This window comes from Moschus berezovskii, chromosome 19, assembly GCF_049115385.1.
Source record: "Moschus berezovskii isolate FMDL1 chromosome 19, NW_MosBer_1.0, whole genome shotgun sequence".
Taxonomy (NCBI): domain Eukaryota; kingdom Metazoa; phylum Chordata; class Mammalia; order Artiodactyla; family Moschidae; genus Moschus; species Moschus berezovskii.
In genome coordinates, this window is record NC_142478.1 from 57,311,905 (window position 1) to 57,330,660 (window position 18,756).

Sequence of the window (18,756 nt, forward strand, 5' to 3'; positions counted from 1 at the left end):
TGATGATTGTATAAACATGTTGTTTACAGCTAAGCCACACAGCATATTATGATTACATATCCTTTCCTGTACACTTCTGTTTTTTTTCTTCTTAATACTGACCTCATTTTTTTGTTTTTGTTTGGTTAGGTTTTTATGTACCTATCACTCAGTTCATTTCAGTTCAGTCACTCAGTCGTGACTGACTCTTTGCGACGCCATAAATCACAGCACACCAGGCCTCCCTGTCCATCACCAACTCCCAGAGTTCACTCAAACTCATGTCCATCGAATCGGTGATGCCATCCAGCCATCTCATTCTCTGTCGTCCCCTTCCCCTCCTGCCCCCAACTCTAAAACTTCTGGTAGAACTGTACAATTTCTCTTAATATGGCATTATGGTCATCCACTGTAATCTAGTAATTATGTTTCTTAAACCTTTCTGGAGCCCCTCTCATTCTTCTGTTCCAGTGTAGGAAAATTAATTTCTAGGCTTGCTATACAGTGGTAATTTCAGGCTTCACAGTCGTTATCCTGAAAATTTATCTTATCACTCTTTTGTTTTGGATCTCCTGTTTCCCAAACCTCAAGTCTTCTCTTTCTTGGTTTATTTCCTTGTTATAATAGAGAATGTTCCTGAAAATAGGAACTTGGATAATACATTTTTGTGAATCTTGCTTGTTTCAAACTGTCTTTATTCCATCCTCATACGTGATCAATATTTTGACTAAATAATGAATTCTGGTTGAAAATCTTTTTCCCTGAGAAATTTGAAGGCATTATTCTATTGTCTTCTGGTATTCATTGGGCTTCCCTGGTGGCTCTGTGATAAAGAATTTGCCTGCCAATGCAAGAGACTAAGAGACTCAGGTTCGATCCCTGTGTTGAGAAGATCCCTGGAGGAGGGCATAGCAACCCACTCCAGTATTCTTGCCTGCAGAATCCCATGGACAGAAGAGACTGGCTAGCTACAGTTCAAAGGGTCCCAAAGTGTAGGACATGACTGAAGCAACTATGTGCACACTCGCTAGTATTCATTGTTGGTATCTGAGGCTGTTCTGATTCCCAGTCCTTTGATGTGATCTTTCATTGTTATTATTGTCATTTACCTCTTCTCAAAACTTTTAGAGAAAGTTTATCTTTTTATCTTTATCTCTAGTTTTCTAAAATTTTTAAGATTGTATACTTAAGTATAGCTCTTTCTTTCATTGAACTGTGCATTCTGTTGGCTCTTCTAATTTAGAATCTTTTGTTCTTCGGTTTTGGAAACTTTTCTTGTATTATTTCTACCTTTTTTTTGTTTCTGTTGTCTTCTGGAGCTCATTGGTTAGATTTGGGACCTTCTTTATTGATTCTTTAATGTTTATTTACTTTCAATATGTTTAATTTTTTAAAATTATGTTAAATAAGAATAGTGAAGTTGTGTGTTTGTGTGTGTATGTGTTGTATATGAAAGGCATCCCTTATGGCTCAGACAGTGAAAAATCTGCCTGCCTGTGGGAGACCTGGGTTCTGTCCCTGGGTTGGGAAGAGCCCCTGGAAGAGGGCATGGCAACCCACTCCAGTATTCTTGCCCAGAGAATCCCCAAGGACAGAGGAGCCTCAGTTCAGTTCAGTGGCTCAGTAATGTCTGACTCTTTGCAACCCCATGGTGTGCAGCACTCCAGGCTTCCCTGTCCATCACCAACAAAACTTTGTGCACACCAGGACTCAGGAGAAAGGAGCAGTGACCCCACAAGAGACTGAGCCTATGAGTGTCCAGGAGTGTCCAGCAGAGGCATGGGTCAACAGTGGCCTGCTGTGGGGTCAGTGGCACTGAATACAACAGTCCTGGGAGCCTTGGGACAGCTGGCATAAGTCCTTTTGAAGGAGGACTGCCATTACTGCCATTACCCCTACCATAGTTTGGCCTCAGGCCAAACTACAGGGAGGGAAAAGAGGCCTACCCACAAACAGAAAATTGGATTAAAGATTTACTAAGCATGACCCTGCCCATCAGAGCAAGGCCCAGATTCCCCCACAGTGAGTCCCTCCCATCTGGAAGCTTCCACCAGCCTCTTAGCCTTATCCATCAGAGAGCAGACAGAATGAAAACCACAATCACAGAAAACTAACCGAACTGATCACATGGATCACAGCCTTGTCTCAATGAAACTATGAGCCAAGCCATGTAGGGACACCCAAGAAGGATGGGTCATGGTAGACAGTTCTGACAAAATGTGATCCACTGGAGAAGTGGCAAACCACTTCAGTATTCTTGCCTTGAGAACCCCACAAAAAGTATGAAAAGGACAGGGACAGAGGATCCTGGCAGGCTACAGTCCATGGGGTTGCAAATAGTTGGGCATGACTGAGTGACTAAGCACATACTTTTATAACTCAGCTTAAAAAAACAACACTTTTGAGATTCCATTTGTGCCTCTACCTTATCCCATCCAGTTTCCACCCCTCTCAGAAGTCACTCCCATCATGAGTTAGGTTTTTATCCTTCTCTGATTTTTATTTACTGTTTGACCACCCATTTGTATCCCTAAACATGTATAATTTAGTTTCCCTAAGCAATACTACTAATGGGAGCATTCTCTGTTTATTCTGTAACTTGCTTTTTAGACTCTACATTATTTCTTGAACCTATAGTTGTTTATTTTGATTGTATATACTATATTGTATGAATATACAACAATTAGTTATGGCATGTTTTCCAATTTTTTGCTATTGCAGTGTTTCTATCAATATTATTCTATATGTCTCCCTGTGACTATGAGCAAGGATTTTTGGAGGGTAGTGTTTCCTAACTTTTTTCACAACATGGCACTTAAAGTAAAGTTACTGTTTAGCATACTGAGATAAAAGGACAAGGCTGCTTATAGCTGAGGATGACTGGCCTCAGTTCAGTTCAGTTCAGTCGCTCAGTCGTGTCTGACTCTTTGCGACCCCATGAATCACAGCACGCCAGGCCTCCCTGTCCATCACCAACTCCCGGAGCTCACTCAAACTCATGTCCATCGAGTCGGTGATGCTATCCAGCCATCTCATTCTCTGTCGTCCCCGTCTCCTCCCACCCCCAATCCCTCCCAGCATCAGACTCTTTTCCAGTGAGTCAACTCGTCGCATGAGGTGGCCAAAGTATTGGAGTTTCAGCTTTAGCATCAGTCCTTCCAATGAACACCCAGGATTGATCTCCTTTAGAATGGACTGGTTGGATCTCCTTGAAGTCCAAGGGACTCTCAAGAGTCTTCTCCAACACCACAGTTCAAAAGCATCAATTCTTTGGCGATCAGCTTTCTTCACAGTCCAACTCTCACATCCATACATGACCACGGGAAAAACCATAGCCTTGACTAGACGGATCTTGGTTGGCAAAGTAATGTCTCTGCTTTTTAATATGCTATCTATGTTGGTCATAACTTTCCTTCCAAGGAGTAAGCGTCTTTTAATTTCCTGGCTGCAATCAGCATCTGCAGTTTTTTTTGGATGACTGGCCTAGGAGTTCTTTATAATATCTTGCCCAGCTGCTGCAGAGTCTAAGTGGATTAACCTGTACTGTTTGTGCCACATGAGTATCCTGGAGCACACCCCATTTAGGAAGACCTGCTGTGGAGAAGTGCTTCTCAAAGTGTGGTCTGAAGACCTGTTCTAGTCCACAAACTGTTAGTTACTAATCCACAACCATGTAAATTAGGAGGAAGCATTTAGGAACATCTAAATAGGAAGTCAAGAAACACCTGGAGTAACAGGCAAATTTGGCCTTGTAGTACAAAATGAAGCAGGGCAAAGGCTAATAGAGTTTTGCCAAGAGAGCACACTGGTCATAGCAAATACCCTCTTCCAACAACACAAGAGAAGACTCTACACATGGACATCACTAGATGGCCAACACCGAAATCAGATTGATTATATACTTTGCAGCCAAAGATGGAGAAGCGCTATACAGTCAGCAAAAACAAGACCAGGAGCTGACTGTGGCTCAGATCATGAACTCCTTATTGCCAAATTCAGACTTAGATTGAAGAAAGTGGGGAAAACCACTAGACCATTCAGGTGTGACCTAAATCAAATCCCTTATGATTATACAGTGGAAGTGAGAAATAAATTTAAGGGACTAGATCGGGTAGACAGAGTGCCTGAAGAACTATGGTTGGAGCTTCATGACACTGTACAGGAGACAGGGATCAAGAGCATCCCCAAGAAAAAGAAATGCAAAAAAGCAAATGACTGTCTGGGGAGGCCTTAGAAATAGCTGTGAGAAGAAGAGGAGCAAAAAGCAAAGTTGAAAAGGAAAGATACACCCATTTGAATGCAAAGTTCCAAAGAATAGCAAGGAGAGATAAGAAAGCCTTCCTCAGTGATCAATGCAAAGAAATAGAGGAAGACAATAGAATGGGAAAGACTAGAGATCTCTTCAAGAAAATTAGAGATACCAAGGGAATATTTCATGCAAAGATGGGCTCGATAAGGACAGAAATGTTATGGACATGACAGAAGCAGAAGACATTAAGAAAAGGTGTCAAGAATACACAGAAGAACTGAACAAAAAAGATCTTCATGACCCAGATATTCATGATGGTGTGATCACTCACCTAGAGCCAGACATCCTGGAATGTGAAGTCAAGTGGACGTTAGGAAACATCACTACGAACAAAGCTAGTGGAGGTGATGGAATTCCAGTTGAGCTATTTCAAATCCTAAAAGATGAGGCTGTGAAAGTGCTGCACTCAATATGCCAGCAAATTTGGAAAATTCATCAGTGGCCACAGGACTGGAAAAGGTCAGTTTTCACTCCAGTCCCAAAGAAAGGCAATGCCAAAGAATGCTCAACTACCACACAATTGCACTCTTCTCACATGTTAGTAAGTAATGCTCAAAATTCTCCAAGCCAGGCTTCAGCAATACGTGAACCGTGAACTTCCAGATGTTCAAGCTGGTTTTAGAAAACGTAGAGAGATCATATTGCCAACATCCGCTGGATCACTGAAAAAGCAAGAGAGTTCCAGAAAAACATCTATTTCTGCTTTATTGACTAAGCTTAAAGCCTTTGACTGTGTGGATCACAATAAACTGTGGAAAATTCTGAAAGAGATGGGAATACCAGACCACCTGATCTGCCTCTTGAGAAACCCGTATGCAGGTCAGGAAGCAACAGTTAGAACTGGACATGGAACAACAGACTGGTTCCAAATTGGGAAAGGAGTACGTCAAGGCTATATATTGTCACCCTGCTTATTTAACTTATATGCAGAGTACATCATGAGGAACGCTGGGCTGGGTTAAGCATAAGTACAAGCTGAAATCAAGATTTCCGGGAGAAATATCAATAACCTCAGATATGCAGATGACACCACCCTTATGGCAGAAAGTGAAGAACTAAAGAGCCTCTTGTTGGACATTGCTACTAAGGTTGACCATGTTCCTCCCATCTCCCACCAACTCCCACAAACAGCAGGGTTTCTCACACTTATCTATGGTGATTGACCAGTTTTTCAAACTTTCTAATTGTTTGTGAACTGGATACGTTTATAAAATAATAAAAATGTTTATACAGTATCAAAAAGTTGGCTTAAAGCTTCAGAAAACTAAGATCATGGCATCCAGTCCCATCACTTCATGGCAAATAGATGGGGAAACAGTGGAAACAGTGGCTGACTTTATTTTTTGGGGCTCCAAAATCACTGTAGATGGTGACTGCAGCCATGAAATTAAAAGATGCTTACTCCTTGAAAGGAAAGTTATGACCAACCTAGACAGCATATTAAAAATCAGAGACATTACATTACTTTGTCAACAAAGTTCTGTCTAGTCTAGGCTATGGATTTTCCAGTAGTCATGTATGGATGTGAGAGTTGGACTATAAAGAAAGCTGATCGCTGAAGAATTGATGCTTTTGAACTGTGGTGTTGGAGACGACTCTTGAGAGTCCCTTGGACTGCGAGGAGATCCAACCAATCCATCCTAAAGGAGATCAGTCCTGGGTGTTCATTGGAAGGACTGATGTTGAAGCTGAAACTCCAATGCTTTGGCCACCTGATGCGAAAGAGCTGACTCATTTGAAAAGATCCTGATGCTGGGAAAGACTGTAGGCAGGAGGAGAAGGGGACGACAGAGAATGAGATGGTTGGATGGCATCACCGACTAAATGGACATGAGTTTGGGTAAACTCTGGGAGTTGGTAATGGACAGGGAGGCCTGGCGTGCTGCCATTCATGGGGTCCTAAAGAGTCGGACATGACTGAGTGACTGAACTGAACTGATAGATTTGATACTGTATAAACATTTTTATTATTTTATAAATGTATCCAGTTCACAAACAATTAGAAAGTTTGAAAAACTGGTCAATCACCGTAGATAAGTGTGAGAAACCCTGCTGTTTGTGGGAGTTGGTGGGAGATGGGAGAAACATGGTCAACCTTAGTAGCAATGCCCAGTTGACTTCCAAATTATTGTTCTAAATTTATATCCCTCACTCTCAGGGGTGTATAGGTGTTCTACTCCTCTAGATCTTCAAGAACACTTAGTATTGAAGGGCTTTTTATTTCTGCTAATCAGATGGGCATTATAATGGTATCTTACTATGGTTTTAATTTGCAATACTAATTATAAATGAGGTCAGACATCTTTTAATATGCTTATTGGCCACTTTGGGTTTTCTTTTCTATGAAGTGACTATTCAAGTATTTTATTCATTTTTCTATTGGGTTATTTGCCTTTTTGTCATTGCTTTGTGGGTTTAATTTATGTATTTTTGGGTATAAATTCTTTACTGGATTAACGTGTTACAGGTATATTCTTCCCAACTTGTGACTTATATTCTTAATCTCTTAATATATATTTTGATGAACAGAAGTTCTCAGTTTTAGCAAAGTCAAGTTTATCAACATCTATTTTCAATGTGTGTGTGTTTTGTTTCAGAAATCCTTTCCTATCTCAATAATCATAGTGAAATTTTTCTGTAGTCTAGATTTTTAGTTCTCGTTTTCACATTTATGTCTATATAATCCAGTTGGTATTGATTTTTATACATTATGAAGTAAGGGCTCCATTAATTGAGCATTTTATTCTTTTCTTAAATTGAAGCATAGTTGTTAGTTTCAGTGTTAAGTTTGTTTACAGCAGAATGATTCAGTTACATACATATTTTCAGATTCTTTTCCATTATAGGTTATTATAAGATATGTTCAATATGTCCCTGTGCTATAGTAAATCCTTGTTATTTATCTGACCCTGACTACTTTTCCCCTAGGTAGTTTGTCCAGTGAATGTCAAATAACCAATCAGCATAGAGCACATTGAGTAATCAGTAGGTTTGTTCTTTCACAAAACATTTATAGCTTTTAGCTTTTAAAAATAGTTCCAAAGCACAGCAAGACAGAGAAGGGGAAGATTGGCCTAGATAATACAGAGGATAGCAGATGAACAGGATTGATTTCATTTTGGGCACTTTGCCCAGTACACTTTTAATAGAACATATAGTTACTCTGAGGATTCTGAATCTGTGGTTATGTCAAGCTTACACATTTATTCTTTTAAAGGAAAAAATGCAGGTTATTAGTTTATAGGTATATTGGTCTGACTTAAATTTTTTTAAATAGTTTCCGTAATCTAGCCATTGATAATTTTGCTGTGTGTGGGCTAGATTCCTTAATATTAAAACTAACTCAATCATGGATAGAGAAATATTTTGAACTTCCTTCTTCTAAATCACAATGTGTTCATCATTTCTTTCAAAGTTTAAGTCATTTAAAAAGATATCTAAACTGAATTAGTGGGTTATTTTTATGTGAAGAATTTTTAATCTTACTGTTTTTAAGGACTTTCTTTGTATATTCAGGAATCAATCAAGTCTTTAAGAAAAAAAAAACAAACGTAAATTTTAGAAATGTTCTCCTTCCAATTTTGCTACCTTACGGTTTATTGGGTTGGCCAAAAAGTTTGTTTGGATTTTTCCATAACATCCTACAGAAAAACCCAAACTAACTTTTTGACCAACCCAAGAGAATTACTGACCTTAGATTTAGCCTATTTTTAGGGGGTAAAATACCACATGGTAATAGAGCTTGCATTAAATAGTGGCTTTGAATGAATTTTCCTCTTTTTCTGTTTTCCAAAGCTTCAGTAATACATTCATTTACTTTTATTACTTATAAAATTATTTATTACCCCCCTAATTATCCTTATAAAGAATTGTGCATTAAAAAGGTTAAGATTATTAAAGAATTTTCACATTGTAGGTAATATGGAGGTTTACTTTTGTTTTGAAGTGATGCATTTCAGTATAATAGGCCAGATTCTTACTATGGACATTTTTAAAAGAATGTAGTTAAAAGGTTGGAGCAGAAAAAATATTTTATGTAGTAAAAAAAAAAAAAAAATCTGAAAATTCTTAGTACTAATGGCACATAAGAGAAAGTGATATTTTAAAGTATTCTGTTCTATTTTAGAAATACCAGAAAAATTTCACACTTGTCTTATATTGAGGAATACTTTTAATGAGCCAGTGCCTCAGGACCTTTACACCTGCTGTTTCTACTACTTGAAATGCTCTTCCCTGCTTCTTTCTCCTTCCTCTAACATACTCCTTTTACTTCAGTCTTGCTTAAATTATTTTTGAGAAATTTGTCATAACTCATCTCTCTAAAATTCCAACACCCCACCACCACCTTTTCCACCTTGGTCCCAACCCAGGTTAATCTCCTGTTATTTTTTTTCAGGGCCCTTTCACTGCTTCATAATGTTCATTGTGGTTGTGAACATCAGTTCAGTGTTTATTTTCCCCACTATTTCTTAAGCTTGTTAAGGGCAGGATGCATATTTTATTTAGAGTTGTATTCTCTGTGTCTGCCCAGTGCCTGTGTAATAGTTAATAAGTAGTACTTGATTAATAAATTCCTTTAAATGTTCATTTCATGTGCTTTTCCAAACTTTAGTTGGTATTGTTTAATAATGGGGTCTTTCCATTAGAGTAGTTACAATTATTAGTAGGTCAACAGCTGAATTAAGCAACTATGAGTTCCCACTAATTTGGAGTATTTTTAGCTTTTGAACATTTGGGATGAGTTTCAGATGCTTCTTAGGGTATATGGTTCCTTTCTTAAATGATAAATAGTAACTTCAAATGTTGACTATTCTGCTGCAGTAGATCCAGGGTCACCAAAATAGTACAGTACATAAGAGATAAAATGATAAAACCATAGCCAGAATTGGTCTTCCACTTTTTTCTTCTTCTTTTTACCCTTTTTAACTTTTATAGGATTGAAGTTTCTGTTTTCCAAATCCTTATTGTAAAGCTCACAATGAATAGCTTTTATATAAGGATTTACAATATTTAATGGGTCCAAAAAATCAAAATGTACACAAAGTATTTTAATTGAGCAGTTGGTCTTTACAACTTTTTAATAAAACTAAGTTATTGTTCTGTATTTGTGACACACATGTTGGACAATAGAAAAGAAAATGTTTCATTGAGGTTATATATAATATTTAGCAACTACTTTTCTACTTATTAAACTACACATTGTGTTCTTTTGCAGTTCAAGCGATATGTCAGTAAACTTCGAAGCAAAAGTACAGTTTTCAAAAAGAAGCATCAAATAATAGCTGAATTTAAAGCTGAATTTGGTCTCTTGCAGAGGACAGAAGAACTTCTTAAGCAACGTCATGAAAATATTCAACATCAATTGGTAATACAGAATTATATTGAGGTTCTAAAAGTACAAATGCCTAGAGGTTTATAAGTTGTAGCTTCATACTGAAGTCGTTGTTTTTATTAGAAAACCATAAAATTATTCATTTTTTCTGATTAACTATAGAGGTGACCTGTAAGCTGATTCATGTACTTTACTGTAGCAATGAGTGCTTTTTTATGCGTGCTGGACTTTGGAATAATTAATAGACGTTGAATTCCAAGTAGCTTTTTCTTTTGGTTAGCTAACTAATATAACAAAAATGATCATACCAGGAGGTTGATTGTAATGTATTTATTTATCATGGCCTGCTGCTGCTGCTAAGTCACTTCAGTCATGTGCGACTCTGTGCGACCCCATAGACGGAAGCCCACCAGGCTCCCCCGTCCCTAGGATTCTCAAGGCAAGAACACTGGAGTGGGTTGCCATTTCCTTCTCCAATGTGTGAAAGTGAAAAGTGAAAGTGAAGTCGCTCAGTCATGTCCGACCCTTAGCGACCCCACGGACTGCAGCCTACCAGGCTCCTCCATCCATGGGATTTTGTAGGCAATAGTACTGGAGTGGCTTGCCATTGCTAGGCAGAAATCTAAGCAGCCACTTCCATGGAGCTATGGAAAGATGTATTCAGGGAAGATTCTATATGGAAGTTTGCCTGCAAGCTTGGTTCCGTATATATTTTTGCCTTGGTTGTCAAAAAAAGTTCAACCCAGAGAAATCCCTCTAGCAACAAAGCTGTTCTTGTTGTGGGTGCCAGTTTCTCTGAGTTTTCTTGATTTGGCTTTTTTTTTTTTCTTTCACCCATGTGCAAATTATGTCATCATATGATGTTGGCTTGCATGCATGCATGCTAAGTTGCTTCAGTCATATCTGACTCTTTGTGACCCCATGGACTGTAGCCCACCAGGCTTGCTGTCCATGGGATTCTCCAGGCCAGAATACTGAAGTGGGTTGTATGTTGGCTTACCAGCTAGCAATAATCTTTTAGAGGTTAATGAAATTTCAACCAGTTGTGGTTAGCTGGCAATATGAACTTTTCTGTCTCATGCTGTTGAATATTGTTTGCTTCTAAGGAACTAAAGATTGAACATTTACAGTACATCAAGCATAGGCTCTAACAGCAGTAACTTTTAAAATTAATACGTAGCAACTGTATTATTGCTCACTTCAAAACATTTTCTAATTTTTACTGAGATTTCTTTGACCTATGGTTACTGCTTAAAACCAATTATTTGTGGATTTTCTAGTTACCTTTCTGTTATTGATTTCTAGTTTATTTCTGCTATGACCAAAGAACATACTCTGTGATTTCAGTTCTTTGAAAATTTTGAATGTTGCATTATGGCCTAGCATGTGGTCTAGATCATTGTTCCATGCACAGTTGAGAAGAATATATATTATGTTGAGGATGGTGTTCCATATATGTCAATTCAGTCCAGTATGTTAACCATGATACTGAAATCTTCTGTGTTCCTATTGACATTTTAATCTGCTTGCCCCATCAATTATTGAGAAATATGTTTTACAATATCTGTGATCTTTCTCTTTTTAGTTCCATCAGTTTTTGCTGTACATCTTTCCTTAAGCTTCTTAGAAGCAGAGCCTGAGAAGGGAATACTTGGTACAAGTGATTTTCTGGCGGAGGGAGTACCTTCAGAAGAAAGGGAATGAGGGAAACAAGTGGAGCGGTAGAAAAAAGTCAAACAAGGGTGTATTTTTTAAGTTTATTTTTAATTAGAGGATAATTGTTTTACAATACTGTGTTGGTTTCTGCCATACATCAACATGAATCAGCCATAGGTGTACATATGAAGGGTGTATTCTTGACTTCATTTTGATTCTGTGAGGAACATTTGGGCATTTGTACCATGGAGTTGATTCCACCATGAGGCAAGGGGCCTGGCCTTTTATACTCCCATATCAGTCAGTCATCAGCTGTGGTAGAGTGATTAGGCCTAGATGAGGCAGCTCCCATTGGGCCAAGGGCATGTTCTGGAGAAGGGGCAACTGTGAGGCATTAGCAGTCAGCACTCATAGCAGCTTGCAGATAAGGTCTGAGTGGGGCACCAGCAACATCCTCTATAACCCATCCCTTGCACTGAGATCTGCTTGTTTCTCGTGTTAAAGTCACTCCATCCTGGTATTTCTTCTATAGGATTACAGTTGGTCAAAATTTCTAGGAAAATTTAGGAGAGTTCGTGAGACAAATTAAAACTCTCTTTGCTGCATTTGGTCCCAAAGACATAACTAATACTCAATATCTCCTTCCTCTACCATCCATCCTAGATTCCCCACACCTTTAGCTAGTACCTCCAGTGGTCTAGATGACTTACTTGGAGGATTGACTCAGTCCCTCATTCCTCAGAGCTATGAGATTCTAGTAACAATGCCCTTCTCAGGCTGTGGTTGCTAAACCAACCCATTTACTGGTAAAACTGGGCAGAATACCAAGATATGTCATAATGTATCACATGAATGCCAAATATATTCCTATCTGTCCCCCATTATATAGCAACATCAGTATAGCCTTAAGGTATCCTGCCAATAAATCACTCCTTTTTTTGCCTGCTGGTCTTTGGGCATGAGGAGCCCATGTGACAGGATGGTGGCCAGAGGATTAAGTTTAGAGAGCCTGTCAGTATGCCTTCTGGTAAAAGCATGCCCGTTCTAGAAATTAGAACATTTATACTCACAGAGCCTAAAGTTGTGCCTCTTCTGTTGTGGGCATTCTTTAGTGGCTATATACATGTGATGAAGAGATCTTCACACTTAGTGTTAATTCTTATAGCTCTGTCCACATGCCTTCTTCCCAGACCTCCTTGTCCCTAGTCATTCAGTCTTGCTCTCTTGCTTCTTCCAGCCCCTGACCAACAAGCTAAGCCATTTGTCACTGCCTCGAGGATACAAGATAATCTGGGGTTTTAAGATTCTCAAGTGAATCTATCCAGTTATCCCCCTTTCAGACTCAGCACACATTCTCTTCCCTATCACAGCCCTGACTTTGACATGGGATATATTCAGCCTTCTATGAAGTTTTGCCAGGATTAAATCCTGTCCCTTGTTTTCAGCATTGTCTGCTCTGTAGCCATAGGAAATGAGGGTTTCTTTAAACCTTCTAAGGAAGTTCTCTGACCTTATTGCTTTCCATTAAATCACTGATTAATGGATTTGAGCCTGTCAGTTGAGCTTAGCAACAGCCACCCTGATTTCATAGTCTTACAGTGACTATTTATTTATGCTTCTCAAATACCAGCAACATTGCACCAGCTAGTACCTTCCTTTGATAGTTCAGGTCCTCCAAGAAGCATCATCCAGACTGGTTTAAATGTACAAGAGATTTGTGAAGGAAGTATTTGTGAAGAGTAGAGGGAATTGGGCAGAAGGAGGCAGGGAAAGATGTTAGGCTCTAATGCAAGTCTGATGTCTATGAAGGAAGGAGGAGGACTGGGGAGGAAGAATCTCAGGCTGTAGGATATTTTAAGGACATTTTGGTTAGGAAGATGGGGAGTTCCTGAGCCAATCACCAGTAAGAGGAGTTCCCTGTCAGGAGGGAATGGGTTAGCTGCTGGTAACAGTCTGGGGGAAGCATGGCCTTGGTATGAACATGATGGTGGAGACAGAGGGCCAGCAGTAATGGCTGTCATTCAGCTTTGCTCCTCTTAGCAAACTCTCTTGAAGGAGATTCAGGCAATCCATTGTCATAACCACTATAATCCCTTCCACCTATTTTCTGCCCTAGTTGACAAGTCTTAAAAATTGTACTGCTATAACATGCCCAAGACTAATATTACTCTATTTGCCCCCAGTCAGAGGGTCCTCTGCCTCGTTCATCCAGTGAGTGATCCAACCCTAGAATCCAGGTTTGATCAGATTCTCTAGAAGTAGACTCTGAAACAAGAATTCCTGTTCTTCTTCACATGATTAATTCAGTGAGTGCTCTTAGGAGAAAGGAAGTGAAGGAAACAGGATGAAGCAAAGAGGAAGAAATGGATTCAGTTGGAGTCCAGTTTCATTCTGATTATGTAAGGAGCTCTGGAGCATAAATTGCATCACAAAGTTGGTCTCATCTTTAGGCAAGAGGGCTGCCCCTTTTGGGCCCCTGTGTCAGTCAGTCATTTGCTGTGGATCCTCTTACCACTCAAGAGGTGGTGTGACACAGTTCCTGTTCAGCCAAGGGTATACTTGGAGGAAGGGACAACTGTAAACCATCAAAATACCAATTCTCACAAGATCTAGGGGCTGGGTACACTGACACAGTAAGCAGATCAGGGCAGAGCCCCCACAGTATCCATTGCAGATATCCTGAGATTAGTCCATATGAATTTATTATAGTTACCTTCCTATTGGCAGTGTTTGTTTGACATGATAGATAACTCCCTCTTCCTGTAAAATTGTTCTTTACTTGTCTTCTAGCACACTACACTCTCCTTGTTTTTCTTTACTAACACTACTGTTCCTACTCCATGACTGATTTCTTCCCACTTCTTCAAAACCTAGATGTCGGAGTCCCCAGGCTTAGGCTTTGGATCTCTTCTCTGCCCTCAGTCCCTTGGTAATCTTATTGTCTTATGGCTTTAAAGACATTGTCTGTGCAGACAACTCACAAATTTGTATCTCCAGCCTAGATCACTTCTCAGATTCCAATCTTGTGCATGTAACATCTTGAACTGTCTTGGATTTCTACTAGAGAGTATAGATTTTTTTTTAACACACCAAACTTAAACTTCTGATCTTCACTACTCCCTCACCTGTCCTCCTGAGTCTTCCTCATCTCAACAAATAGCAACTCCATTCTCTCAGTTCTTTGGGCCAAAACCCCCTGGAGTCATCTTTACCCCTCACTTTCCTTCACATCCTAACCTATCATAATATCTTCTGGGAGGGACTTCCCTGGCAGTCCAGTGGTTGAGAATTCACCTGCCAATTCAGGGAACTTGGATACAATCCCTCGTCCAGGAACTAAGATCCCACATGCCACTGAGCAGCTAAGCTTGTGCGCCACAACTACGGAGATCGAACCCTACAGCCTGAGAGCCGCAACTACTGAGCCTTTGTGCTGCAGCTACTGAAGCCCACATGCCACAGAGCCTGTGCTTCACAATAAGAGAAGCCCACATACCACAACTAGAGAGTAGCCCCAGCTTGCCGCAACTTATAGAAAGCCCAAACGCAGCAACAAAGACCCAATGCAGCCAGAAATTATACACACACACACACACACACACATCTTGTTGGATCTATCTTTAAAATATATACAATAAAATAAAAATATATACAGAACCACTTCTCATCACCTCTGTTGCCCCCATCTGCTTCATACTACCATCATCTCTAACTTGAATTATTGGAATTGTCTTCTGACTGATTTCTCTGCTCTGTCCCTCTGTAGTTTGATCTCAGTCAGCATAGATGTTAAAGTTTTCACTTAAAAACTCCTTTACTCTGAACCTTCCAACAAGTCTCCCATTCCATTTAAAGTAAGTCCAGGCTCTTTCACTGGCCTAAAACACAACAATATAATTTATCATCAAAACTAGGACACTTTTCAGAATGCAAAGGACAATAGATGCAAACTGATACTGTCTCAGCTAACCAGCTAAGTCCTATATGATCCCTCCCCATCTCCACCTCTGTTTTAAGCTCCCCCCTGTCTAGTTGTTTATTGAAAGGGCCAAGCATGCTCCTGTGCTAGGCTGTTCTCAGTCATGTCCAAGGATTGTAGTCTCCCAGTCCCCAGGACTGTGACCCCAAGGACTGTAATTCACCAGGCTCCTCTTTCCATGGGATTTCCCAGGCAAGGATACTGGAGTAGATTGCCATTTCCTACTCCAGGGGATCTTCCCAACCCAGGGATTGAACCTATGTCTCCTTCATTGGCAGGTGGATTCTTTACTGCTGTGCCACCTGGGAAGTCCCCAAGTACATACCTACCTCATGTGTTTTGCACGTGTTGATCCCATGGGTATCTCTATGACTTGCTCCCTCACTTCCTTCAGAGCTTCACTTAGGTGTCATCTTCTCAGGGAGAGCTTATCTAACCACCTTGTTACTTAAGATTCCAACCCTACTCTTCCCTCACACTGTATATATTTTAGGTGTTTACCTGTTGCCCATTTGCTCTCACTAGAAATTAGCTCTGTGAGGGAAGGGATTTTTTTTCCCTGGTTTTTTCTTTTTTTCAATGCAGTATATCTGGTGCCTAGAACTGTGTTCTTGTTCAGTTTCTAAGTTGTGTCTTACTCACTGACTGTAGAACACCAGGCTTCCCTGTCCTTCACTTTCTCCCAAAGCTTCCTCAGATTCATCTCCATTGAGTTGGTGATGCTATCTAACCATCCATTCTCTGCCACCCCCATCTCCTTTTGTCTTCAGTCTTTCCCAGCATCAGAGTCTTTTCCAATGAGTCAGCTCTTTGCATCAGGCAGCTAAAGTATTAGAGCTTCAACTTCAGCATCAGTCCTTCCAGGGAATATTCAGGGTTGATTTCCTTTAGGATTGACTGGTTTGATCTCCTTGCAGGCCGAGGGACTCTCAAGAGTCTTCTCCAGCACCACAGTTCGAAAGCGTCAATTCTTTGGCGCTCAGCCTTCTTTATGGTCCAACTCTCACATTCATACATGACTACTGGAAAAACCATAGCTTTGACTCTATGGACCTTTGTTGGCAAAGTGATGTCTCTGCTTTTTCATTCGCTGCGTAGGTCTGTCATAGGTTTCCTTCCAAGGAGCAAGCGCCTTTTAATTTTATGGCTGCAGTCACAATCCACAGTGATTCAAGAGTGTAAGAAAATAAAATCTGTCACTGCTTCCACTTTTCCCCCCTCTATTTGCCATGAAATGATGGGCCCAGATGCCATGATCTGTGTTTTTTGAATATTGAGTTTTAAGCCAGCTTTTTCCACTTTCCTGTTTTGTCCTCATCAAGAGACTGTTTAGTTCTTCTAAAGAGCCTAGAACTGTACTTGGCACATTAATAAATACTAGATAAGTGAGCAAATATGTACAGTTTTTCACTTGAGATCATTCATTCATCAAATATTTAATGAGTGCATCCTGTGTTTTAGCTTCTATGCCAAGTACATAGCATTATACTGAAGTCTAAAATTATAATTACTTCCTATGCCCCTGAAGATGCTATAGTAAAATTTAGTATAAGTTTATAAAATATAAAGGAATATAATTATTGTTGAAGTCAATAAAGATTGTTGACTAAATTCCTTTATTTTACTTACAACTTTATTGTTATGTACTAAATCTATATACTTCTTATGGAATCATCCAGATTTGACATCAATTTTGCGGACTCTTGTTTTTTACGCCTATTTTTATTCTTTACTTTCAGCAAACTATTGAGGAGAAAAGGGGTATATCTGGATATAGTTACACCCAAGAAGAACTAGAGCGAGTATCTGCTCTGAAGAGTGAAGTTGATGAAATGAAAGGACGAACACTGGATGACATGTCTGAAATGGTGATTACACAGGCTTTGTTTCACACATAGGCTCTAAGGCAGATATTTTTGTGTTTGTTCTGTTTTCAGAGCAACATTCAGATTTTCATTTCTGTGTATTGTTTTCGTTATATTCTTTCATCTGTCTTTATCACTCTCTTTTAAATTTTTCCATTCTTAGGAGGTTGTTCAATTTGTAATACTTTGCATGTTTTTTGGTTTTTAAAGTGTATAAAAGTTACATAGCATTAAAGAAATATTTAAGATAAAAAAATAAGTTTTCCAAAATTATACTACTGAATACAGTTATTTCATTTTTGTGTATGTTCTTAGTTTCTTTCCATGTTTAAGACTGCTATTCAACCAGAATTCACAGAAAGAGCTTCATCAGACTTTAAAATGTTTAAATCTTTCATTATTTATTGCTAAATAGCTGCTGCCCCAAACTCTCAGGATACCTACCTCCACCTGTCTTGTCCACATTGTTCCCAGAGCCCTCTGGATTTCACAACATTCTAACTCCTAAAAAGATTAACATTTTGCACAGCAGATGCCTCCAAGATCTGATTCATCTCTATGGCTGGTGTCCATTGTGATTGGTCATTGCTATACCTTTTGGGTTATTAAGTAGTTTGACTGTCACTTCATCCATGTTTATGTGCATTTTATATAACCTACATAATTGATATACTTTTTAAGCTTAATACAGAGTTGTATATCAGCAACTTTGTAATTTGTTTTATCCTTCAGCTAGATTATAAATATTTTCCTATAATGGTTTGCAGTCTTAATAATTGACATTTTGAATAGTTAAATCATATTCTGTCTTACTGAGAAGTCAATACTTATTAAATGACTTCCCTTTGGTTGGCATTGAAATAATTTACAGTTTTATTCACTTATATAAATATCTTTGTACATATAGTATTTTTGTGCTTTTGAATTCTTTTCTTAGATGTCATATATTTTGTTTAAATGGCAGGTAAAAAAACTAAATTCCCTGGTATCTGAAAAGAAGTCAGCTCTAGCTCCAATTATAAAAGAACTACGACAATTGCGTCAGAAATGCCAAGTAAGATAATTTAGTTTGGTGATACTTTTAATACTCTCTCTTGTTCAAATGCATTCGTTAAAATCCTAGATATTTTACTTATATAATTCCTGGCAAACAAATCATTATTTTTATATGATTCTATGAAAGAGAATAATAATGTGACCATCAATGGTTTTTGTTTAATTTATGTTGTTTGTTTTGTCATAAATTTTTGCGCTGGGGAGAGAAGGAGAAGAAGGAGTTTAAGCTAAAGTCAAAAGTGCAGCCAAATGAGATTTGTGCTTTAAATAATGTTCATGTCAGAGCTATAAATACGAAGTCACATTCTTCAGTGGCCAGGTGAAAGTTCAGAGTGTGCCAACAAGTGGTGACAAGTTAATGTTAGATTAATGAACTTGCTTTGCTGGGGAGCAGGATAGGGGGCAAATCATGATAACTTATGCTTAAGTGATGAAATACAGTTACTTGGAAGCTAATTCTAGACACTGCTTTAAAGATAAACTGTAAGAAGGTAAATGCCCAGATCAGGTGGCCTTCACCATTTGACATTAACAATTGTTATTTTATCATTCTCCATGTAGTAATTTTAGGTTTGGATGT

The 18,756-nt window shown here is 38.9% G+C and overlaps 1 protein-coding gene across 2 annotated transcripts in view; it reads left to right on the forward strand.

Annotated features, from left to right (window-relative positions):
- IFT81 (intraflagellar transport 81) overlaps window positions 1-18,756 on the forward strand; it is a 115,484-nt gene that overhangs the window by 54,166 nt on the left and 42,562 nt on the right. For both annotated transcript variants that reach the window (XM_088828168.1, XM_055404838.2), the window contains exons 12-14: window positions 9,504-9,653; window positions 16,995-17,123; window positions 18,085-18,174. In XM_088828168.1, the coding sequence (XP_088684294.1) occupies window positions 9,504-9,653; window positions 16,995-17,123; window positions 18,085-18,174 (369 nt within the window). The remainder of the gene's footprint in view (window positions 1-9,503; window positions 9,654-16,994; window positions 17,124-18,084; window positions 18,175-18,756) is intronic.